At 45.1% G+C, this 25,639-nt stretch overlaps 1 protein-coding gene across 1 annotated transcript; it reads right to left on the bottom strand.

The window, feature by feature from the left end:
* Nucleotides 1-8,752: 8,752 nt before the first annotated feature.
* On the bottom strand, nt 8,753-13,019 carry LOC123092721 (protein CHAPERONE-LIKE PROTEIN OF POR1, chloroplastic). The gene is made up of 5 exons (XM_044514543.1): nt 12,898-13,019; nt 11,270-11,466; nt 11,080-11,177; nt 10,127-10,571; nt 8,753-9,197 (listed from the first exon to the last, which is right to left on the bottom strand). The coding sequence occupies exons 2-5, from the start codon at nt 11,419-11,421 to the stop codon at nt 9,047-9,049; spliced, it is 846 nt and encodes a 281-aa protein (XP_044370478.1). The 5' UTR covers nt 11,422-11,466; nt 12,898-13,019; the 3' UTR covers nt 8,753-9,046.
* Between the last annotated feature and the right edge of the window lie 12,620 nt (nt 13,020-25,639).

The following is a 25,639-nucleotide window of genomic DNA, read 5'->3' as shown; positions in this document are numbered from 1 at the left end:
ACTTAGCCCATGATAAGCTCTCGCGATCAACGAAGGATATACCTTCTCCCAGGAAGACCCGATCAGACTCGGAATCCCGGTTTACAAGACATTTCGACAATGGTAAAACAAGACCAGCAAAGCCGCCCCGATGCGCCGACAATCCCGATAGGAGCTGCACATATCTCGTTCTCAGGGCAACACCGGATGAGCAAGCTACGAGTAAACCAGACCCTCGAGTTGCCCGAGGGGGCCCCGCAGGTCGCTCAGTTTCGGACCAACACTTAGACAAGCACTGGCCCGGGGGGGGCTAAAATAAAGATGACCCTCGAGAGGGCGACCCCAAGGGAAAGGTATAGGTGGTGGTGAGGCAAATGGTAAAACCAAGGTTGGGCCTTGCTGGAGGAGTTTTATTCAAAGCGAACTGTCAAGGGGGTCCCATAAATCACCCAACCGCGTAAGGAACGCAAAATCCGGGAACATAACACCGGTATGACGGAAACTAGGGCGGCAAGAGTGGAACAAAACACCAGGCATAAGGCCGAGTCTTCCACCCTTTACCAAGTATATAGATGCATTAATAATATAAGAGATATTGTGATATCCCAACAAAATTCTGTCCACCATGGAGCAATCTTCAACTTCACCTGCAACTAGCAACGCTATAAGAGGGGCTGAGCAAAGCGGTAACATAGCCAAGCAACGGTTTGCATAGGAAAGGTGTCAAAGGTTAGAGGTTCATGGCAATATGGGAGGCTTGATAGAACAGTGATAGGTAACGCAGCAAAGCGATAGAACGAAGCAACTAGCATAGCAATGATAGTAGTGAGATCCAGGGTAGCGGCCATCTTGCCTGAAATCCCGCAAGGAAGAAGAACGAGTCCATGAAGAAGACGAACGGATGAAGCCGAACCAAGCGTAGACGAACGAATCCTCACGATCGCAACGAAACGGGAACTAACAAGAAGAAGCACACAACAAGGTAAACACACCACACATGAACAAGGCATGATGCACAACAAGCATGATGCATGACAAAGCTACATGAAGCTACTCATGGCAAGAGATGATGCAAATAAGAGCAACACATCAAGGCAAGTTTAAATGAGGCCGGGAACAACATATAACAATTCCGGTAAGTCCTCATATGCATATTTCGAAATTGGTCCAGATCTGAATAAACCTTATGTTCAAGTTGTTAAACAGCAAGTTAAGATGCACAAGATGATCTACACGAGATTCTAGTCAAGTTACATATAAAGTTCATTTAGTTCGGAGCCACGGCCTAGAAGATATGAGCAAAGCAAGTTAAACATGGCATTGATGCAAAATGCATACAAACATCAAGCAAACACCTCAAAACATGGATGCAACATGATAATATGAAACTACATGCAAAACTAAGCAAGTTTCATATAGAGCACACTCAAAACGGAGCAACGGTGCAACACACACACTATACAAGTTATAGGAACAATCTGTCCAAAACAGCAACTAGGCATATTGCAAGCATCAAAACAATATGCTACAGGACCTCAACAAGAAAACAAAAGGCATGGACATGATGTACAGATAAATCATAACAAAACATGAACACTGAGCTATCTCCAGAAATCACTAGAACACGCTCAAACACACATGGCAAGATTGCAAATAATAACAGTTCAGACTTTGCAGAAAATAACATCAGGTTGCAATGTTTAGAGCTATCAAACAACATGTTACAGGAACTTATCATGTCAAACAAAGGCATGGCATGAATCTACTAAATGCATAGAACAAAAGTCCCTTACTGACCATGAGCCAACAAGGATCAGAAAATATGATGGCACCCATGTAAACATAGCAAGTTATATTACAGATTCAAACATGGCAGGAACAACGATACGAAGGCATGTAGAGCTTGTGCAACTCACTACAGAGCAAAACATGGCATGGCAAGGCAACCAACAGTAAGAAGGCATGTTTATGAAGCTAAGCATGGCAAGAGCAAGTTCATAGGATGCATGTATCACTAACAACAATCATGACAACAACTGAACTTAATGTTAACAGGCTGACAGCAACATTATTAAGCAACTTTGAACCAAAATATGAAGAAGCTACAGCAAGCTATAAATGCAACCAAGGGCATGGGTGGATAGAGCATAACATGTAGAACAAAACACCCTTAGTGAACATCTCCATATTATGCATAGAATGATTTGTAGCAGCAGGTTTACATAGCATCACGAAATAACAGATTCCGCCTAGCAAAACAGCAACAGCAAGTACCCTACTTAACAAGCTCGATTCACTCACCACAAGTCATTGCATGACAAGATAAGCATAGCATCAGCAAGAAGACATGTTTATGAAACAAACCAAGGCAAGAACAAGTTCATAGCATGCAAGGATCAACTACAACAACCTTGGCAAAATTGAATAACATGTAAACAATCTGCCAGGAAACATTTTGTAGCAAAACTAGAGCACGAAAATGACATGCTAGACTACTCCATAATTGCAAACATGGACATGAATGGATAGAGGAAAACCATATGTTCAAAACACCCTTACTGAAGTATCTCAAAATATGCATGGATCTCTCTGTAGCATCAAGTTTACATGGAATCAAAATAATAGCAGAACAGGGACTAAAATCAGTAACATCACGAAGCCTAGTTTACATGCTTGTGCTAGTCATCACATTGATCACAAAACTACATGGCATACACCCCTGTAAGTATGACATGACATAGATCAAAACACATGTAGACATCAATCTCATAGGATGCACACATCAATCATGGCAAAAATGACAAATGAGCCTGTTATGTTAACAGACATCAGACAACATCATGAAGCACTTTTACAACAATGATTCAGGCATCAAGATGAACTCAAATGAATATGATGCAATGGAACTAAATGAAGTACTCGTTGAGGCGAACAATCTGACATATTACACGCACAAAACGGAGCTACGGATGCAGAGATATGATGCGTTGAACATGGCATAAAATATCACATATTCAGGGACTTAGGCAAAATCGGGGAAGGGGAAAGTCAACCTCGTCTGCACGGATTTCGAGGCGAGGTGGCTCGCCGGAGTTCACACCGGAGATGGACGGAGAAGGCGGCCGGAGCAGCGGGGAAGGGCGGCGCCGGCGTGGGAGGGGCCGAGGGGCTTGGCGGAGGCGGATCCGGCCGGTCCCGTCCCGGATCCGGCCGGGGACGGCGGCGACCGGGCGCGGCGCCGGCGTGGCACGCGGCCACAGGGAGGCGCGGGAGCGGCGTGGAGCTTCAGCAGGGCGGCGGAGCAAGAGGGCGCGGTCGGCGGCGCCGGCAGGGAGCCGGGCGGCGCGCGGGACGGGCGCGGGAGGTCGGCGGCGGCGTACCGCGGCCGCGACGGAGCCATGCGGCGGCGCGGGACCCGGCCGGGCGGCGGCTCGGCGGCAGGGCCGAAGGCGCGCCGGCGGCGGGCGGCGGGCGCGGGGGCGCGCTGTCGGGCCGGGCGACGGTGCGGACGGGCCCCGCGGGCCGGCTGCGGGCGGCGGAGCACCGGGACAGGTGGCGAGGTGGGATTGGCTGCGGGCGGCGGCGCGGACGTGTCCGGCGGCGGGCGGACGCGTCCGGCTGCGGGAGGAAGAGGAAAGGCTAGGGTTAGGGTGAAAACATCCGCGAAAATGGACGGGAGGACGTTTTTATAGGTAGAGGGAGCTAGGAGAGTCCAAATGAGGAGCGGTTTTCGGCCACGCGATCGTGATCGAACGACCGAGACCATGGAGGGGAGTTTGCTGGGTTTTGGGCCAGTTTGGAAGGGGTGTTGGGCTGCAAAGAGAGAGGGGGTTTCGGGCTACGGGGTTAACCGTAGGAGTACCAAACGACCTCCAAATGACACGAAACTTGACAGGCGGTCTACCGGTGCTATACCAAGGCCGCTTGGCAAGACTCGGGCCATTCCAGGAAAGTTTAACATCCGCTCACGAAGAGAGGCAAGAAGGGGACGCCCGATGACATAGGAGCGCCGGATTGCAAAACGGACAACGGGGGAAATGCTCGGAGGCAAGAAACGAACACGTATGCAAAATGAAATGCACATGATGACATGATAAAATGCAACACGCAAGCAAATGAAATGGCAACGACGGCGAATAACTGACAGACACCTGGCGCCTCAAATCCGGGGCGTTACAGAAAGTAGGAAGAGTTGCGATCTCCCTTCTTTGGCCAATTCACCCGGCCTCTCTGGGCCCAATATATTTCATCTTGTTCTAATAAGTTTTCAACTAGGACTGAAAGTTCCTTCTGTTTCATCTTTATCTCAGCTGAGTCGGTTCTCTCATCAAGCGCTCGAGTTTCAATCTCGCCTTCTTCATCCTGGCATGCGACTGCTTCAACACACTACGGTCCCAAGCGTGGAGATCTTTTTGAATGGCATTAATCTTGTCCATGGTTGTAGGACAGAGACCGCGGTGTGGTGCTTTCTGCCAAGTCGTGGTGATAATCTCATTCACCGTTTCCTCTGCTAACCACCTCACTTCAAATTTCCTTTCTTTTTTTGGTTGGTTCTCTGCCACTCTAGCCAAGTACTCGGTGTCCAACAAGACTGGTTGGTGATCTGATTTACCCACATCAAGATTGCTCAAACCAGCATGCGATGAAGTAGCAACCATGCTGCATTCGTGACAGCTCGATCAAGCCTCTCTCGCAGCCCACCACGAAACCATGTAAACTATCTCCATTGTACCCTATGTCTTCCAACATGCAATCCGACAGGGCATATTGGAACGCCTGCGGCCTGGAGTGTTGGCAGGGAGCACCCCCATCCTTCTCCGGCGAGTATAGAATCTCATTGAAATCTCCTATCACCATCGGCGGCAAGCTCGATTGTGCATGCAAATCTCTCAGGTTTTGATAGGTCATTTCCTTATGAAGGGTGATAGGCGCCGGTGCGCCGGCCCAAACTTTGGGTCGGTCGCATCCTAGCCCTACGACACGAGCTGTGCGGCCGTCAGATTTCACCTGAAAAACCGATTCGTCCAACTCATCTTGCGCCCTTCCCATACCTCCTGAATCTCACGGCCGTTTCCCTCAAAAAAAAAAGAATCTCACGATCGTTGACCAAAACTACAGACCGGTCCCCGCCACAACGCCGCCCCTCGCCGGTGGCAGCGCCGCGCCTCCAGCTCGCGGTCGCCATGGTCGCCATCGCTGGCCGGGTCACCACTACTCGTCGGCTTGCCGTCCTTGCTACCGGGTTGCATCAAACCTCCTCCCCACCCCCACCCCCTTCCCCGGGACCGCCGTTCCAGCACCCCCGGTGACCTTGCAGCATGTCTAGCGGCCGTGGCCGTTGCAGCTGCAGCGGTGACCCATCACGACTCTAAAAAACCTTCCGTTTTCACAGCTTAGGAATTGCTGGTTCTAGCAAAACAAGATGTTGTTTGAAGCAAAATTTCTCATAGGCTGCATCAAAAATTGACTCACCGATACCAGCAAAAAAGAAAAAAATGCTAACATCTCATGGGCTTCAGCAAAAAAAGATGTTGGTTGAAGCAAAACTGCTTGCCGGTTGTATCAACAATTTCTTGTTGATCCCAACGAAGAAAAAATGTTTCCATACTCGCATCCATGGAAATCGCATGTTCCAGCAAAAATGGCCAATGGTTCCAGCAAAAACAATGGTTGGTTGAAGCAAAAAGAAAAATGTCTGATGGTTCCAACAAAATCACCGGCATGGATGTAGCACCGCGGCGTCAGAGACGTAGCATCGTGCGGCGCCGGTTGTAGCTTCGACGACCAATGGTTGTAGCATCCACAAATGCCGGTTCCAGCATCAGCCATGGTCGCCTGTAGCAAACCGCCACCGCCCGTCCCAGCACCCTACATGGCCAGTTCCAACAAATTGGGGCCGTCGTTCCAGGATCTGCTGGTGCCTAATGTAGCACCGCGGTGTCCGCGCATCTTCTTCAACACCGATGGTGCCACCGCCGTGTCGCCGGTCAAAGTCGTTGCAGCATCGGCGACCAGCAGTTGTCGCATCCGCCACCGCCGGTTCCAACATATTGTCGGCGGCAGCGCCAGGACACAGGGATCCCAAGCAGGAAAAATTGCGGCAGTGAACGACGGGCATGCTACTGCCGGCCGCAAGGGAGGAGGAGGAGAGGGGCAGCCGCGTTGGTGATCGGAGGAAGAAAGGAACAGCCATGGCGTTGGTGAGCAGAGAAACAAATGGGATGGTGTGTGTTGAGGAATTGGGGGAGAAAAGGAGATCGTGCCTGGCTGGATAAGACCGACGCGTCAGTGCAAGGGCCCCACGTACGAGGACGTGGCTCCACACACATGGGCACGGCGTGGCAAGCGCGCGTTCGACTGGCGCAAAGAGTTAGCCGGTCTGCCGGCAGTAAACGTTTCCCTTTCCTTATGATCCCATCTAGGATCGCCATATATTCCCGTCATCCTCCACATGCGCCCATCTTGTTCTTCTATGGACACATCAATAAACTCAAGGGTAGTATTTTTTTTTTTGCAGGTAAACTCAAGGGTAGTAGTCCGGGAATAGGGGCCTGTTTGGTTTCCTCCCTGGGAAGGATTCCTGGCAAATTCTAGTGCCTGACTTGGGCCTGGTGGACAGCTGCTTTCGTGCCTGGTCAGGCAGCTTTTGGCAATATTGTTTGGTTGGTGACCACACCGGCTAGGTACTTACGTACGTCCAATCAAAAGAAAGTGTTGTCTTACAAACGTCACATCAAGCCAATGCTTGCTTTTTTCTTCTCCCAGGCATGATTAGCAACGCCAGGCTGGTTCCAGGCGTCCTTCTCTAGTTGCCTGGACCAGGCTAATGGTGTCTCGGGTTTCCAGCCCAGGCTAATGACCCTGTCACCTTTCCAGGCCAGGCTAGCGCCACATTTTTCAGGTCACGAACCAAACACGACCCAGGCAGTTTTCTCCAGGACAGGAACCAAACAGGCCCTAGATCCTTACCTCCTTCTTCCAGACTAATAATAGGCCACCCTTTCTTCCATCTATACTAGGAGCCACCAGTCTATGATCAAGCATCAGATCATTTGCCTTATCATTATCCGAATGTGTTTCAAACAAGAAAATCACATCTGGGTAAAAACGCCTCTGGAAATCCAGAAGCGATCAAACTGTCGGGGTTCCGAGAAGGCCCCAGCAGTTCCAACAGAAATTTTTCATTGCTCTCGGCGACTGAACACCTTGAAACAAGCAAAAAACCAAAACCAATTCTCGGTCCAGACTGTCCAGATCAATGGCACATGCATGTACTTGCCATACAACCAAAGGCAGCCACTCCAGCTGAGCAGCACAACAACGTGTAGAGACTCTGACGGTCCACGGACTGGAAAAGCACTAGCGGATCTGAAGGAGTCGGCTAAGAGATCAACAAACACCCACGCATGAAGCTACGTTCATGGACGGGGCGGAGAGAAAAACAGCCGATCTGACAAAGCAAATTGGCTGGAGATAATTACGATCACCCACGACGACGGCGGCAGACGACAGTGGCCGCCCACGCAAGACCTAGATCGCCTTTTGTTCGTAACGAAGAGCCACGGCACGGTTTTCTTTCTGTTTTTAAACTGCTCAATTTTCTTATTATAAAGATATTTGTTGTACCAAGAAGCAAATGAATTTACATGTCCTGAAAAGTTCTATAAAGGAAAATTTAGGTACTCCTATATAATTTTTTTGATTACAGGAAATAGAGCAAGAGTTTCCGAGCATGATCATGCATCGAAAAGGAAGTGGACCAATGCGTACTACTCCCTCCGTCCCAAAATATAAGAACGTTTTCAACACTAGCATAGTGTCAAAAACGTTTTTATATTTTTGGGACAGAGGGAGTAGCTTATTAGAACAAAACTATGTTGTTTTTTGATACATCATCAGGCAGGTTGCAGTTGGCACATTTCATATTGTGAATGGATAAATTGGCTTCTGAGAACAAAGTAAAACTTGTAGCAACTATCGCTTATGCTGCATATAGTACATGTCTGTCTCCAAGAGCGTGCCCACGCCGTGCTTCTAATAGGCTAACTGATATGTTTCCCCCGCGCATCTTTCTCTAGTACGGAGGTGGTTTGCCCTGGATCACAAGGCCTTAACCCTCTCCTAGTTAGTGGGTGAAAAGTAGCTGACAAACTAATCATGCAGCACCAGCAGCTACTCTCTATCCCCTACCATCTAATCTAGAGAGATCAAAAGGTTCAATTAGGATATCCTTCTCCCTATGTGACCAACATCTGTTCAATCTACTAGTAAAGGCTACGGCATCAGCAATTCAGCATCATCGGCTCACGAGACACCACGACATTCTACACATGCAACAGGGTTACAGGCCTACCTGACGCAGGATATTAGTACTCCGTACTTCCCTATTCCTGGGCCATGTGTAATCGCCCATTAGCAACTGTGTGCCAGAGACGCATCATGCTTACACAGACCAGATCAAGCAATTGATAATAGTCTGCGAATAGTAAAGCCCCACCGGTACTATTAGTAGCATGGACTGACCTGTGAATTCCCGCTGGCTTTATGTCACGGGCTTCAAAGCTCGTCCGTGATGGCCAATCAAAGCATCACCAACAATTATCAAACGACAAAGCAGGCCCAACAACTCATAGCTGCCAGGATCAGATCAGAGCAGGCATAACAACCTAAGATATTCCTTCAGTTGCCATCTTAGCAAACGCAATCCGGACGGTTGAGACTTGAAAAGCAATAAATAATAAGGGATTGCGAATTGAACTGTACAGCACCGATGTTGAGACCCGAAAGAAAATAAGTGTTTTGATCCACATAGCCATTTATGTCAGTATCTTATGATCTATCCAAAAAACGAACTGTATTTAATACAGCAATGAAAATGCCTACACGCGGGCCAGGGCAAAAAAGATCTATGTCACACATTACAAACTGATGTATATACTAGACAGAAACTCAGCAAAGGACTGTCATTTCCACCCCTGAGATAAAGCTATTGGAAGCAGGAGAGGACCATACCGACTGCTGCAAGGCTAAGGGCTTTAGCATAGGAAATTGAAAAAACAAACATTCGCTACTTCAGGAAGGTTGATGATACAAAAAGGAATGCGTAAGCAACACATGCCGTGCTCACTTCCAAGTTTCTTGGACCAGGCAGTATAGGCGGAATTACCGATACCATCAAGAATGTGGCAAGAAACCAGGAAGCAAAGAAGGAGCCGAACCTGAAATAACAGAGCAGACTTAGCATCAGCAACTGATCATACCAATTCATTTCTCGAAACCAGACCCTACGTCCTCTGTAAATCTCAAAAGAGCATCAATGATTCACTTGACTAGTTGTGACTAGCACCTGAACTCGATCTACTCGGCTAGCAGCAGAAAAACGCATTCTGAATTTTGGATGCCTACTCCTAGTCCATGGATTTCTAATATGCAAATGTGTTGTTCAGTCCTACTCCTAGTTCACATCTGATCTGCAAACATGTTTCTAGAGCAATATAGTATTTGTAGCACATATGGTCAACAGCTAGCGAATGGCCCCCAGTACTCAACCTTAAAACTCATTAAAAAAATTTAGCAGACTATACCTACAGTGTTAATAATCACAAAGCACCAATAAGAGAAAATGACAATCTAATAGAGACTACAAAACTCTACCTGACTGAAATAAAATGTGGAGCCCAACACTGTTGCATTCTGCTTCGTAATCTTTATTACTAGGCTATAAATGATAAGCTTTAAAACAATCCAGCATTAATCAAATAACTCCTATAAACACATGCTGCATCCATCACACTGATCGATGTCTATCAAAGTAATGATCACATATAGCACCAAGAACAAAAAAATAACAATCTAAGCAATTTGTGGAACTCTATTTACTGGCACCACTATCAGGAGATAGATATTTGTCCTGGCGGTGAAGATAGCAATTAACTAACAGTGGCCACCATGAAGCTTTGAGATTTGGTTATCTGGCTCCAGTATCATGTTCGGATTTGGAATGTGCACAAAATGTCTATATGCTGATTCAGAGCATCATAGCTCAAAGCAAACACTAGTACTGTACATAACTAATCAACTACTAAGCAGTTATATCCTTAACAACCCAAAGGTAGAAACAAAACAATGGAAGGGGAAGAAAGTATACCCATAAAAGAATGATTTCCATCCACTTTTAAGCCGCTGATAAAGGAAATAGATATTTGCCGCACAAGAGATTAAGACCTGGAGAGTTGGACCTTCTTCAGTAGGGAAAACAAGGGTAAGCACTCCAAGCAAGACAAAAGTAATCGCTGTCTTCCAAATAAATTTGTTAGATGGCGTGTAAAATCTGCCCTGAACAGCCTTGACTGGACGTGACTGACTAAGTTCCCTAAATTTTTTCTTGAGATCCACTTTTGGTTTTTTTCTATCAAAGAAACTCTGCATGATGATTTTGTCATGCGCAGACTCAATTGCATCAACACTTGGCTTATGCCCTGCATACTTGCTTATGAGAAAGTTCCTGGCAGCTCGAATTTCTTCTTCAGATGCTTCCTTGCTGATTCCAAGCCGTTGATACGGATCCTTCACATGGATTCTAGGAAAAATGGCTGAAGAACAAAGCAGTTAAAAAGAATTCTAGAGGTTAATCATGAAAGAATTCTAGAGGTTAAGCAGTATAAAGGTGTACTAAAGCAGCGACAAGTAATATGGATCGGAGGGAGTAGTTCAATCAACAGAATCAATATAAATATCAGCAGATTTGATTTTTCATACAATAAGCATAGAAAAGAAAATGAGTTAATGACTGATGTGGGTGATTTTAGCACTACTGATCTCTCTTAGCATGCATGTGATGATGTACATGTGTAACATGTCCCAAAGAGATACCCTGGCCAACAATGTCATTTGATGCCTACATGTTACCATAATACCGTCTAAGATCAATCATGCATGAAAAGCAAAGTGGTAATCTGAGATGCACACGAGTCAGTTGTTCCTTATTAGTTCTACTTCAGTATTACTATAATTGAATACAACGAGAAATAACTAATAACATCTAAAGACACTATCATGTGATGTTTTTGTTGTCATATACATACGCAGCTATAAACTTACGATTTGAAGAGTCCGCCATGTCACCAAAGGATGCAGATGCAAATGGTGATATTCTGGAACATCGCTGTGTAATGGAAGGAGCATTATATTTTGTGTATCTGCATTGAAGGGCTGTAGTAAGGCTTCTTGTCACATTGTAAACTAGATTAATTCTTTGATGGTGAGGTCAGAAGAAGTATAAGTATTATACCTATCAACATTGACAAAAAGTTTTACATTTTCCTTACGCCCCCTGTTGAATCCCAATGAAGAGACGAGTCCCAGGGGTGCACTTGACGCCCTCGGAGTAAGTGGAGATCGAGTAGCCCTCAAGGGATTGCTTGCTAGACCATGCGCCAACATCTCAAGATATAGCTGAACAACCTGAACCAAGGATATTTCACCCTCCTAGGCAAAACAAATAACAGGACATACAAAATTAGTAAAGAAAACAGGAGAAGGAGAAGTACAATAACAATATGAGTCAGCACTTTGATGCTTGCTCCGAAACAAATCAACGCCACAAGCAGTGATTTAAACGGCCAGTTATTTTTTCGGACATAAACGCTATGTGATTGAATTAAAATCCATGATCACAGCTGCAACCATTAAAGCCACTATACTGATCACTATAATTCTGCTATTTTGTAGTCCCGCACTCCCGCTATATCCAATATGCTACATGTGTCACTTCAGTTAAATTTGAATCATCTCTAGGGTATCCTTTGTGATGTTCTTCGTAAGCATAATCTCTATACTTGAACTAAACTACTTTGTCCTGTATAGACAATAAATTAACATTAAGTAAACATGAAACCAACCCCGAATTGGCATTAAGTAAACACGAAATACTTCTGTTCTACAGAGGTTACCACCCAAAATTGATGCTCAGTTGTTATACATTTTAAGCACCAGAATATGCAAACAGTGGAATAAGTAGGCAATAAAACATCAAGCAAGCAGCGGTAAACGAACCATCGAAGCTAACGAATCAAGGATTCCGACAAACCTAAAACATAAGAACACAAGGCACACCGTCCCACTAGAATTTTCTGCATAAACAGTTCTGCAAGTTTGTGAAATCAACATAGAGAGACTAAGAAAGTACATCTCCACGATTCGTGTGGCACACAAATCATTTACTCTCCTAGACAAAGCAGCTGACTGCACTTAAAGCAACAGCAATACCGCAGCTAACCTAAAGCATTGGACCCGCGATAACTGGACGGCGCAGCTGCCACACAGCAAGCAGCAGGCCTGTCAACGAGCAGAACCCAAGCGAGCCGGGGTGGGGGCTTGGTGCGAGCCTCGGGACAGGCCAGATATGGACTTGGCCAAAGTTGAGCTTGACAGAGCACCGTAGCAGATGGCAACATAATTTTTGGCAATGGAATTAAAGCAAAGTGGATTCAACTATTAAAATTCTACAGTCAAGCCAATCTGCAGCGAAATCGGACCATAGCATCCATTCAGTGAGGGAGGACGAGATCCTCGGTGGCGTCGCCGGCCTGGGTGAAGGAAATCGAGGCAATACAGGGGCAGGGGCAGTAGCGTCCCGCGGCCTTGCCTCGTAGGAAGGGACTGCGACAGCAAGGGCAACCGGCGGCCCAGTGGCGGACGTCCTCGTCGAAGACGTCAATAGGGTGGTGCCATGGAGGCAAACACGGGGGCGGCAGGAAGATAGGCGGCGGCGGCGGAAACTTGAGAAGACAACGGCTAGGGTTAGAAATTGTTGCCGTCAACGGTCTTCCTCTGATTTCGTGCATCTCGGCGTTTGATGACGGCGTCGCACGGGAAACGGCGAAACGGTGGGGGAGGGAGGCGAGGCGAGGACCTTACCGACGAGGTGAGCAGTGCGTCCGGCGGACGGGGAGCGGCGTCGGAGGAGGCCGCCTCCTTGGATAAGGTGGCGGAGCAGACGGTGGGGGTGGTGGGGGAACGCAAGGTACGGGGGCCGGGGGGGAGAGATGGATACCATGGCCGAACTCGGCGGACCAGCGGGCCGGAAACGAAGGGGAAGACCACACTGGGCCTTCTCACACTTTTTCTTTTGCCAAACTGAAACGGGCGCGACGATTCCCCGTAATGGGCCAGGCCCAGCGCGCAGGAACACGGTTTTATTTTCTTTACGAGCAGAGGTCCTATACGACGGGAGCAACTAATTAACGAGCACTCCTTCGGGAGCTCGCAACAATCAGCGCCACTTGGCGCGTTCTCAGCTATTCGCCACGTGTCGCGCTCTGGACGCTCCCTCAAGATTTTTTTTTATTTTTCCGCACGCGGTTTCAGCTTTTTAAACGTTTTTGTTTTGTTTTTTTTTGACGTTTTGGTTTTCCATCGGTCTTTCCTAGCTTTTCGACAAAAAAAATCGAAAAAAATAATTTTTTTGCGCAAAAAAATTGGATTTTTTCGTGAGAGTCACGGTTTGTTTTTGCGAGAGGCATAGTTGTGCTTTCGCGAGAGGCACGGCTGTGCCTCTTGGAAACGGAAAAAAATATGTTTTCTGTTTCTTTTTCTTTTGCGAGAGGCACGATTTTGTTTCCGCGAGAGGTACGGTTGCGCTTTCGCGAGAGTCACGGCCGTGCCTCCTCGGAAACGGAAAAAAAACACGTTTTCTGGTTTTTTTTCTTCCGCGAGAGGCACGGTTTTGCTTCCGCGAGAGGCGCGGTTGTGCTTTCGCGAGAGGCGCGGTTGTGCCTCTTTCGAAAAGTAAAAAAAACATGTTTTCTGTTATTTTTTCTTTCGCGAGAGGCACAGTTTTGCTTCCGCGAGACGCACGGTTGTGCTTTTGCGAGAGGCACGGGCGTGTCTCTTTCGAAAAGGGAAAAAACGCGTTTTCTGTTTTTTATTCTTTCGCGAGAGGCACAGTTTTGCTTCCGCGAGAGGCACGGTTGTGCTTTCGCGAGAGGCACGGGCGTGCCTCTTTCGAAAAGGAAAAAAAACTTGTTTTCTTTTTTTTTCACGAGAGGCATGGTTTTGCTTCCGCGAGAGGCACGATTGTGATTTCGTCAGAGGCACGGACGTGCCTCTTTCGAAAAGAGAAAAAACCCGTGTTTCCGGTTCGGTTTTTTCGTTGGGTTTTTTCGTCCGATTTTTTCGTGAAAAATAGTTCGTCAAAACCTATCAACATGGATCTAATTTTGAAGATCTCGACGCGAGGAATCCAACGACGAAAGCGGTTCGAGATTTGGACGCACATTTTAAAAGATAAAACGTTTTGAATAAATGAATCTATGAAAAAAGAAAAAACACCCAGGTTGCAATAAGTGGCGCACATGCAGTGCACCACTTGTCGCAACCTGAAAAAGTTGAAGTAATCTCTGCAAGGAGTACTCCTTAATTAGTGATTTCGCTATACGGCGCCTTATGCGTCCGTAGACGCAACCGGCGCCTACACTGCAGCACGCTAGTGGGCCGGCCCATAAAACACGCAGGGCAGTGAAAATTGTACTTATGGCGTGAAAAACAGGGAGCTCCTATACAGCGCCTGCAGGCGCCCGTTAACGATCCGGCGCCTGCAGCGCTGCTAGCATGGGCCGGCCCACTAGCTTGCTGCCCTAAGTTTTTTTTAGTTTTCTTTACGAAAATAAAAATATGAAATGAAGAAAGGTTTACAGATTTAAAGAAAAAAGTTCATCCATTTGAAAAAATATGTTCATATCTTTAAAAAAGGTTCATAAATTTTTCAAAAGTTCATCAATTTGAAAAAAAGTTCATTCGAATTGAAAAAAAATGTTCATCCAATTTATCAAAAGTTCATTCAATTTGAAAAAAGTTCATAGGAATTGAAAAAAGTTCATGGAACTGGAAAAAAAGTTCATAAATAGAAAAAAGTTCATCCATTTTCAAGACAAATGTTCATTAAATTTCGAAAAAGTTCATCAATATTCAAAAAAGTTCATCAATCTAAAAGAAGTTTACGGAATTTTCAAAAAAAAAGATCATCAACCGGCGCCTATATGGGCCGGTCCATTTACGGACGCCACAGGGCCAGTTAACAAATGCACTTTAACTGGCGCCTATGGCGCCAAATAGGAAATGCTTGAAAAACAACCCCAAAAAACGTCACTCTCTTGAGGAATCGAACCTGCGCCGGTTACCTTCAGTGCATGGCTGGCTAACCACTCCACCTACTAAGCCCTCGCGAAATATTAAAACCCGGAATCTTTAAGAATTAACTTACCCACGCTATTTAGAAAAATGGGATTTCTTCTGAAAAGAAATGTGAACAAAACTTGAATGTTCACAGATTTTAAAAACATCACGAATTAGGATACAATTCATTTATTTAAAATGTTCATTAAAATTGAAAATTCATCAATTTTCAAAAAAGTATAAAATTTTGAAAAAAAAAGTTCATCGACTCTGAAAAAAGTTCACAGATTTTGAAGAAACGTTTATCGACTTGAAAAAAAGTTCATGGATTTCAAAACAAAGTTAATACCGTTTTTGCATCAATTTTGAAAATAAGTTCAAAAATTTAGGAAAAACTTCACGAATTTGAAAAAGGAAATCATTGATTTCGAAAAAATAAAATCATTGATTTTGAAAAAAGTTCATCAAATTTGAAAAAGATCACCTAATTTGAAAAGAGTTCATCAAATTTGAAAAAGATCGTCAATTTTGAAAAAAATTCATCGAATTTGAAAAAAGTTCATCGATTTCGGAAAAAAATCACACAACATAAAAAAAGTTCATCAATTTTGAGAAAAAGTTCATCGTTCTTTGAAAAAGAAATTTAAAGAAAAGGGAAAGGAGAAGGAAAAGAACCAAACAAAAATATCAAGAAGAGATAAAAATGGAAAATTCCGGGAACTGCATAAAGAATAAGAGGCGGAAAATGGAGTAACTAGTCAGAAGGGATGAGGTAGTCGAAGTGGTTACAGTCATTCCCCACGACAAAAGCGGTCTCGAGTTCGAATCCTCTAGTCAGCTAGGATTCGGGTGAGAGCAACTAATTAACGGGCGCTTCTTTGGGAGCCTCGCAACGATCAGCGCCACTTGGCGCGCTCCCAGCCGCCCCGCCAAGTGTCGCGCTCTGGATGCTCCCTTCAAATTTTTTTTTATTTTTCCGCACGTGTTTTCAGCTTTTTGAACGGTTTATTTTTCGGGGGTTTTCGACGTTTCGGTTTTCCACCGGTCTTCCTAAAATTTTGAATCAATTCTTTTTGCGAAAAAACGTGTTTTCTTTTTTTTTCTTTAGCGAGAGTCACGATTTTGATTCCGCGAGAGGCACGGTTTTGCTATCGCGGGAGTCACGACCGTGCTTCTCGAAAACGAAAAAAAATGCGTTTTTTTTTCAAGAGAGGCATGGTTTTGCTTCTGAGAGAGGCACGTTGTGCTTTCGCGAGAGTCACCTCCTTGCCTCTCGGAAATGAAAAAACGCGTTTTCTGTTCTTTTTTCCTTGCGAGAGTCACGGTTTTGCTTCCGCGAGAGGCATTGTTGTGCTTTCGGGAGAGTCACAGCCGTCCCTCTCATAAACGGAAAAAATGTGTTTTCTGTTTTTTTTTCTTTCGCGATAGTTACGGTTTTGCTTCCCGAGAGGCACGGTTGTGCTTTTGTGAGAGTCATGGCCGTGCCTCCCTTGAAAATGAAAAAACGTGTTTTCTCTTCTTCTTTTTTTTCTTCCGCGAGAGTCATGATTTTGCTTCCACGAGAGGCACACGGTTGTGATTTCGTGAGAGGCTCTCGTGGAAGCAAAAAACGAAAATATGAAGAAGTTTCTGGATAGTGATTTTTTCAAAAACATGAATATTTTTAAAGGAGAACAAATTTTGAATTGTGCACAATTTTTTTTTGTAAACATAAATATTTTCAAAATATGAACTTTTTTTTTGTAAAGATGAACATTTTTAGAATTATCAAATAAAATTTTGAAATGGGAACAATTTTTAAAATAACGAGAAAAATTTGAAATGGAGAACAATTTTGAAAATCCCAAACAAATTTGAAATGCGAAGAAGTTTTTAATACGTGAATAAAAATTTGAAAAATAAGAGCATTTTTTGATATTTGTGAACAATTTTTTAAAACAGGTACGTTTTTTGAAATCCATGTCATTATTTACAAATTCCTCAAAAAATGAACAAAAACAATTAGAACAATTTTTGAAAAATAAGAACATTTTTGAAAATTGAAAACAAATTTTTTGAATTGAGGAACATCTTTTGAATTTGTGAACAAAATCTGAAAAAGAGGAACATTTTTTGAAAATTTGGCACAATTTTTTTGAAATTGGGAACATTTTTTGGATTTGTGAACAAATTTTGTAAAATGGGAACATTTTTTGCATTTGTGAACAAAATCTAAAAAACATTGTTCGAATTGTTTTTGTTCAAAATTTGAAAATAAACTTAAAAAGAAAAAGGAAAAGAAAAAAAGAAAAAGAAAAAGAAAAAAATAAAGAAACGGAAAAAAAGAAAAGAAATAGAAAGAAGAAGGAAACAGAAAAAGAAAAGAAAAAAATGAAAAAGAAGAGAAATAGAAAAAAGGAAAATGAAAAAGAAACTGAAAAAGAAAAAGCCGGTTCAGGAACCTTCTAGAATGTTCCCAAAACCAAAAAACACAGGCTGGAAACATCATAGGAGGTTCCCAAAAACCGGTGTGTGCTAAAACGGTAAAACGGGCCGGCCCACTGAGTCGCTCGCTCGCACCTCCTACTGTGCGAAGCGTCGACAGCCGGCCGCAACGAGCGGCGAGTAGGATTTTCCACGTGCAGATGCTCATTCACATATCTTCACATTCCAGAGGGGATTTGTCTAAACATGGTCAATGACATGGCCACTTGGTAAATATGAGGTGTTTATCAAGGATATTAATGCTTCTAGATCTTCTTTCAACTTATGTAGTTTTGTCCATAAAAAAGAGGCTCAAATTATGAAGTCCACAATCTAGCTACGTTTGCATCTACTTTAGATGAGGGGAGACACACATGGCTTGGTCTGCCTCATGACACTCTTTGTATTCTGATGATTATTAATCAATAAACCTAGTGGATTGTGCTAAAAAAAGATGCTCGTTCACATTAGCCTAACATGCTAAAAAAATCATGTTAGCCTAAAAAAGGTGCTCTACATCTTTTTCAAACGGTATACATGCAGATGCGCACATGCACATACACTCAATCCTATAAATGCATGCACGCAGACCCTATTCGTATGAGAACCTCCAAAATACTGAGCTGACACAACATCTTTAGATTAATGAAGTCGTCACAGACGCCTGTGTAGTTGACGGGAACGTCTTCTCTCACTAAATGCACATCACTGAAAAGCCTAACATAAATCCAGTAAAATACGATCACCAGTGCCAAGTTTAGGAATAAAACCCTAGTGAGTTGGTTCCACCATAAGGAACCAAACTATGTGAGCTACACTCAGTTTGCATGTATTGTGTGAGAGAAAAATCCTCATGTACATGCGCTTTGTTCATGTAGGGTTTTTCTAGGTTTTTTGTGTTTAAAACTAGTTTTTGAGAATAAATCACAAATTCAATAAAAAAATAAAAGAATACAAAAAGATATTCATGAATTAAAATTCAAAAGATTGATTTTTCTCCATGAAATTAATAATAATATTCCAAACTCGAAAAAGTTCATCTGCAATTTTGAAAAAAATGTTAGGGAATTCAAAAAATGGTCATGGAATAGACATTAAATCATGAATTCAAATTGTTACTGAATTAAAGGACAAATAATTTTATGGAAAAAAGCAAACAATTTTAGAAATTCACAAAAAAGTCCCAAACAAAAAAAATGAAAAATGTGAACATTCCTTGAAATTGTGAACATATTTGAAATTGTGAACATTTTTTAAATTTAATTACTTTATGGAAAACAAGAATAAATTTGGAGTTGTGAAGAATTTTTGAATTTTCTGAACTGATTTTGAAATTGAGATATTTTTAAAATAGAATCGAACATTTTTTTAAAGCACATAAGCAATTTTTGTGAAACATGTTTTTTAGTTCTTTTTTTTTGAAGATATTGAACATTACTAAAAGTTGTGAGCTTTGAAAAAAAAAGGAAGAAAAGAAAAAAGAATTAGAATTTTCATCAGGAAAACCATCGCAATCCTCTAAAGATTATCATAAACATTTTGATGGTCCTCGACTTCCTCAACATGTGTGAATGCCTACCTCTCAGCCACCATCTCATATTGAAGTCAGTATGCGAACGCAACAGCTTCTTCTACAACACATTGCGGATGATCATCATGAGAACGAACACCTTTCAAATGAGCTGAATATTATCAACAGTCGCACCAAGTTGGTACATCTGATAACTGATGAGAACAAGAGAAGACTGTGGAAATTGCTGAATGTGAACCTCCAAGAGCTCTATTACTACATAGACAAAGGTTTCACTATGGATGATTTCCAGGAGCGTGGTACTCCTCCTCTATCAGCTTGAGAACTTTCCATGGATATTCTTCATCTATAGATTTGCAAATTGCTCGAAGAGTCTGAAGCCACCTTACCGACAGTCAAACCCATCGAAGGCAATCTACTGTCTAATGCTTCTCCTGTGACTGATCACAATTTGCCCAGTTCATCTGCTCAGCACCCAGATAATGTACCTGAAGGAAATCTTGCTACTGCTGAAGACGAAGGAATCCCAGTCACATCCGAAGAAGATCTCACTCAGAATAGTCCGTCTGGAAATGCCTTGGAGTGAACCTTGCTTCGTTTCTTGACTCATTTATTCGTCACCTTTTTGCCACTTGTTGACAAAAGGGGGAGAATTACATCGAGTTTGATAGCACTATTACGGAAAACCTTATACGTAAAGGATTATCAGTAGCGCTGGCTAAAATAAGGCGCTACTGCTATTTAACAGTAGCGCGGGGACATCAAACTCGCTACTACTATATAAATAACAGTAGCGTGGCCTCAAGAAAACGTGCTAGTACTATAATTGCCACACCGTTGCCGACAAGCTACTTATAGTAGTAGCGCCCTTCCAAAACACGTGCCACGGCTAAGTATCTAGTAGTAGCGAGTTTTCACGATAGGGCGCTACTGCTAAGTTTTAACTTTGGCACATGGCGGGCCCCACTTAGCAGTAGCGTGTCCCCAGAAACACGCTACTGCTACTTTTTTAGCAACAACGTGTTTTCCTTTCCCATGTTACTGCCAAAGCGCAACCACCTTTTCCTCCCCTCCCCTCCCCCTCCCCCTCCCCCATCCTCTCTTCCTTTCACTTTCCCCTAGCTCCCACCTCCCCTCTCCCTCACTTTGCTTCTTCCTCACTACTTCTCCCCCCATTACTCTCTTTCTTCTTGTAACGACCCGAGACCGATGCTCCACACGCCTTCCTTGTTTTTCGTTGTTGCCGTGTTTTTTTTGCTTGTTGCATTCATCATGTCATCATGAGCATTGCATTTTTCATGTTTTCATAAAACTTGCATCCGCTCGTAGTTGCCGCTTCTTCTGTGTCTCGGTTGACCTTCTCTCAGATCAACCAGACCGTTCTCTTCTCTCTCTTTTCTGAGCTCATCAAACCCCTTGCCTTCGTTGACCATTCCGAGACCAACCGGTTTTTTTAGTCCCTCTTGTCAGGCCGCTTAATCTTTCTCCACCGTGCATAGACCCCTCGCGTGCGCGTCCGAAACTTACCCGAACCCGACCCGCTCGGTCATGACCTTTGGATCCGGATCATCCCCTAACATCTATAAAACATCTTCATTTTATTTATTGGACTCCCTAGCCTATTTTTCTCGACCGTCGGATCTAATCGGAGGGACCATAACCTAACCACTCGCTATATAATCAGTCTAATCCCTAAAACCTAGGCTGGCTGTCCCATCCCCTTCCTCCCGAGCGCCGCCACTCTTCTTGTCTCTTCCTCATCGGGATCCTCCCCGATCCAAAACCCTCCCTCATTTTCAACACCAGACCAACCCGTCGCCTCCACCTCTCGATCTAGTTCATCCATCAATCCCCTCTAGATCCTCGATCCACCCATCCAACCAGCTCCACCGTCCCCGCAGCAAATGCTCGACCCCGTTGCCCTCGTGTGCTCCAGTGAGCCTCGCCTCCATCTACGGCCGAACGCCCCAGGTCCCGTCGCTCCTCTTCTCCCTCTCGCTCCTATTTTCCTCTGGTCCTCCCTCGTCTCACATCTCTCTCTCAACTCTCTTTCTTACAGGGAGGCCGCCGTGGCCATGGGGCTCCACCCGACGCCAAGCCACCTCCTCAGCCCTGCAGCCTCCTCCCCTCGCGACCCCGTTGCAGCTCCGGCCTGACCTTGCCGGACTCCTCCCGCAGCAGTCCCGCACCAAGCCTCGCACCGTCGGCCAGCAGATCCGAGCCGCCATCGTCCTCCGCCGCCCTTGCCTGTCCCCACCCCCGGCGCCCCAAGTCCCTGCCACCGCACGCCATCCAGCCTCGGATCCGCCAAGATCCGGCAGCCCACGTCGAGCATCTCCTCTTCCCGGCCGTCTCTGCGTCGTCCGCGCCTCCGCCCGTTGCCATCTTCTTCCCGGAGGTCCACCGTCGCCGCAAGTCACGCCGCCGTTTCTGCTCTGTCTTGGTCAGTTCGAGCGGGAGGACGAGCATCAGCCCCTGTTCCCCTCGCACATTGACCGCAACTCCCCGTAGCACCGTGGGCCGCATCCCGCGTCAAAGCCCAGCGCGCCAGCCTCTCCACCGACCGGGCCGAAGCCCATGGGTGAGCAGCCCCTCCAGTCCCCCTCTTGTACACTCGGGCCAGATCTCAGATTCGGCCCAGCTCCTGTTTTTTTTCCTCTGGATGATTTTAGCATTTATCCAGAGTTTACAGTTTTGCAGAAAAACCCCTAGAGTTCATGCATTTAATAACTCATTAACCGTGCATTTGTTTAAAATGATTTTAATATGTAAAATGCTTAGAATTTCATCTAGTTTCATATTTTTCCATTTTCATCCATGTTTAAAATGTTTAAAATGTTGTTTGTTTAAATTTGCTCAAATGCCATGCTAAAATGCTTTAATTCATAACTAAATAACCGTAGCTCCAAATTTAATAAACTTTATATTTAAATGGGGTAGAAAAATGCATAGATTACCATGGTGCACTTACTTTGCATGTTTAACAACTTTAAAATATGGTTTAGGGCAGAACAGTACCAAATTCGAATATTGCTCATGAGGATTTTTCGGAATTGTTGTTTGTTACTTCCGGCCTCATTTAAACTTACCTAGATAGGTAGTTTCATTATGTTTCACCTCTTGCCATGTTTAACAACATTTAATATTGTTGTGTACCTAAACGAGAGCGAACTAAATAACTCGAATGTGGTATTTCGTCAATATGCAACTCGTTGCATATTGAGCTCCACTTAACTTGTAGTATTGTTTGTTGCACTTTGCCGTGCCATGCCTCTTTAAACCGGACATGCATCTTACTTGGTTGAGCATCATGCCATGTCTATGTGTTGTGTGTTTACCATGTTGTTTCCTCCTTTCCGGTTTGCTTCTCTCGTTAGCTTCGGTTTCGTTCCGGAGTTGTGAGGATTCGTTCGACTACGTCCGTTCGTCTTCTTCATGGACTCGTTCTCCTTCCTTGCGGGATTTCAGGCAAGATGACCGTCACCTTGGATCTCATGACTATCATTGCTATGCTAGTTGCTTTGTTCTATCGCTATGTTGTGCTTCCTATCACTTGTTCTTCAAGCCTCCCCAAATTGCCATGTCAGCCTCTAACCTTTTCACCCTTCCTAGCAAACCGTTGCTTGGCTATGTTACCGCTTTTGCTCAACCCCTCTTATAGCGTTGTTAGTTGCAGGTGAAGTTGAAGATTGCTCCATGATGGACAAGATTATGTTGGGATATCACAATATCTCTTATTTAATTAATGCATCTATATACTTGGTAAAGGGTGGAAGGCTCGGCCTTATGCCTGGTGTTTTGTTCCACTCTTGCCGCCCTAGTTTCTGTCATACCGGTGTTATGTTCCTTAATTTTGCATTCCTTACGCGGTTGGGTGATTTATGGGACCCCCTTGACAGTTCGCTTTGAATAGAACTCCTCCAGCAAGGCCCAACCTTGGTTTTACCATTTGCCTCACCTAGCCCTTTTTTCCCTTGGGTTTCCGGAGCCCGAGGGTCATCTTTATTTACCCCCCGGGCCAGTGCTCCTCCGGGTGCTGGTCCAAACTGAGCGATGTCCGGCACCCCCTGGGCAACCAGTGTTTATGCCAACCCGATGTCTTGCTCATCTGGTGTGCCCTGAGAACGAGATATGTGCAACTCCTATCGGGATTTGTCGGCACATCGGGCGGCTTTGCTGGTCTTGTTTTACCATTGTCGAAATGTCTTGTAAACCGGGATTCTGAGACTGATCGGGTCTTCCTGGGAGAAAGAATATCCTTCGTTGACCCTGAGGGCTTGTGATGGGCTAAGTTGACCCTGAGGTTTTGGGTTATGTTTGACGTAAGTAGGAGTTGAGGATCACTTCTTGATCATTGCTAGCTTCACGACCGTTCCTTTGCTTCTCTTCTCGCTCTTATTTGCGTATGTTAGCCACCATATCATGCTTAGTCGCTGCTGTAACCTGACCATTTTACCCCTTCCTTTCATGTTAAGCTTTGCTAGTCTTGATACCCATGGTAATGGGATTGCTGAGTCCTCGTGGCTCACAGTTTACTACAACAACAGTTGCAGGTGCAGGTTATGCGATGATCTTGACGTGAGAGCGATGTTGCTTGTTTTGGAGTTCTTATTCTGCTTCTTCTTCGATCAGGGGATAGTTCCAGGTCGGCAGCCTGGGCTAGCAGGGTGGATGTCGTTTGAGTTTCTGTTTGTGTTTCATCCGTAGTCGGATGATGCTCTTGTGTATGATGATGTTGTATTCGTGTGGCATTGTATGCCTCTTGTATGTATCCCCATCTATTATGTAATGTTGATGTATGTATCGCATATTATGCGTGACACTTCTACCTCTCTTTCTCTCTCTTTATTGCTCCTAGATAACTACACCACCTCCATTAATGAAACTCCTTTCTCTTTTTCTCCCCTCCACTAGTTAGAGTCATCTCCTTCCCCAACTAGCTAGGTAGATCTACCCATTTAATGAAGTGACCTATGTACCTCCCTAACTAGATCTAGCCATGTCAAGAAGTAAGCTTTGTCCACTTTTGATCATTCCCTAGGTGTGTGGTGACACCAATCGGCATCGTCATCACCTTCCTCTATCTTGAGATAGGTGATTAAAAATTTGTGCTTTGCAAGAACGGAGATATGTGTATGTGTGCGATATGACATAATCGGGCGATATGATGGAAATTGTGTGTGTGGCATGAGTTGTTGCCAAATTGTGCTTGAGTTGCCTATGTTTTGCCGAAATGTCGATATGTTTCTGTTTCGGCGAATTTCGGGCAAACTCTATATGTCATATTTTTAGGGAAGATCATGTTGAGGAACGTAGCACAAATTCAAATTTTTCCTACGTATCACCAAGATCAATCTAGGAGATTCTAGCAATGAGAGAGAAAGAGAGAGGGTGAGCATCTTCATACCTTTGAAGACCGCTAAGCGGAAGCGTTGCAAGAACGCGGATGATGGAGTCGTACTCGTGGCGATTCAAATCGCGGAAGATCCGATCTAGCGCCGAACGGACGGCGCCTCCGTGTTCAACACACGTACAGCCCGGGGACGTCTCCTCCTTCTTGATCCAGCAAGAGGAGAGGAGAAGTTGAGGGAGAACTCTGACAGCACGACGGCGTGGTGGTGATGGAGCTCGTGGTTCTCCGGCAGGGCTTCGCCAAGCACTACGGAGGAGGAGGAGGTGTTGGAGGAGGGAGGGGCTGCGCCAGGGGAAGGGTGCGGCTGCCCTCTCTCTCCCTCACTATATATAGGGGGAAGGGAGGAGGGGGAGGCGCCCTAGAGTTCCCTAGGGGAGGGGCGGCGGACACAGGGGAAACCCTAGATGGGTTTGGGCGCCCCACCCCCTAGGAAACTTGCCCCCCAAGCCGGGAGGGGCGGCTGCCCTAGGGGTGGCGCCCCCACCTCTCCTGGTTACATGAGATGGGGTGGGAGGGGCGCTCAGCCCCTTAGTGGGCTGATGTGCCCCCTCCCCTTGGCTGATAAGGCCCCCAACGCTTGTCGGGGCCTCCGAAACCCCTTTCGGACATGCTGGTCATCACCTGGTACCCCTGGAACAATTCCGGACTCCAATACCCTTCGTCCAATATACTGATCTTCACCTCCGGACCATTCTGAAGCTCCTCGTCATGTCCGAGATCACATCCGGGACTCCGAACAACCTTCGGTAACCACATACTATTTCCCATAACAACTCTAGCGTCACCGAACCTTAAGTGTGTAGACCCTACGGGTTCGGGAACCATGCAGACATGACCGAGACACCTCTCCGGCCAATAACCAATAGCGGGATCTGGATACCCATATTGGCTCCCACATGTTCCACGATGATCTCATGGGATGAACCACGATGTCTGGGATTCAATCAATCCCGTATACAATTCCCTTTGTCTATCGGTATGTTACTTGCCCGAGATTCGATCGTCGGTATCCCAATACCTCGTTCAATCTCGTTACCGGCAAGTCACTTTACTCGTTCTGTAATGCATGATCCCATGAC

This window comes from Triticum aestivum, chromosome 4B, assembly GCF_018294505.1.
Source record: "Triticum aestivum cultivar Chinese Spring chromosome 4B, IWGSC CS RefSeq v2.1, whole genome shotgun sequence".
Taxonomy (NCBI): Eukaryota; Viridiplantae; Streptophyta; class Magnoliopsida; order Poales; family Poaceae; genus Triticum; species Triticum aestivum.
The sequence above is the reverse complement of the archived record's forward strand: the minus strand, read 5'-3'. Positions and strand labels throughout refer to the sequence as shown.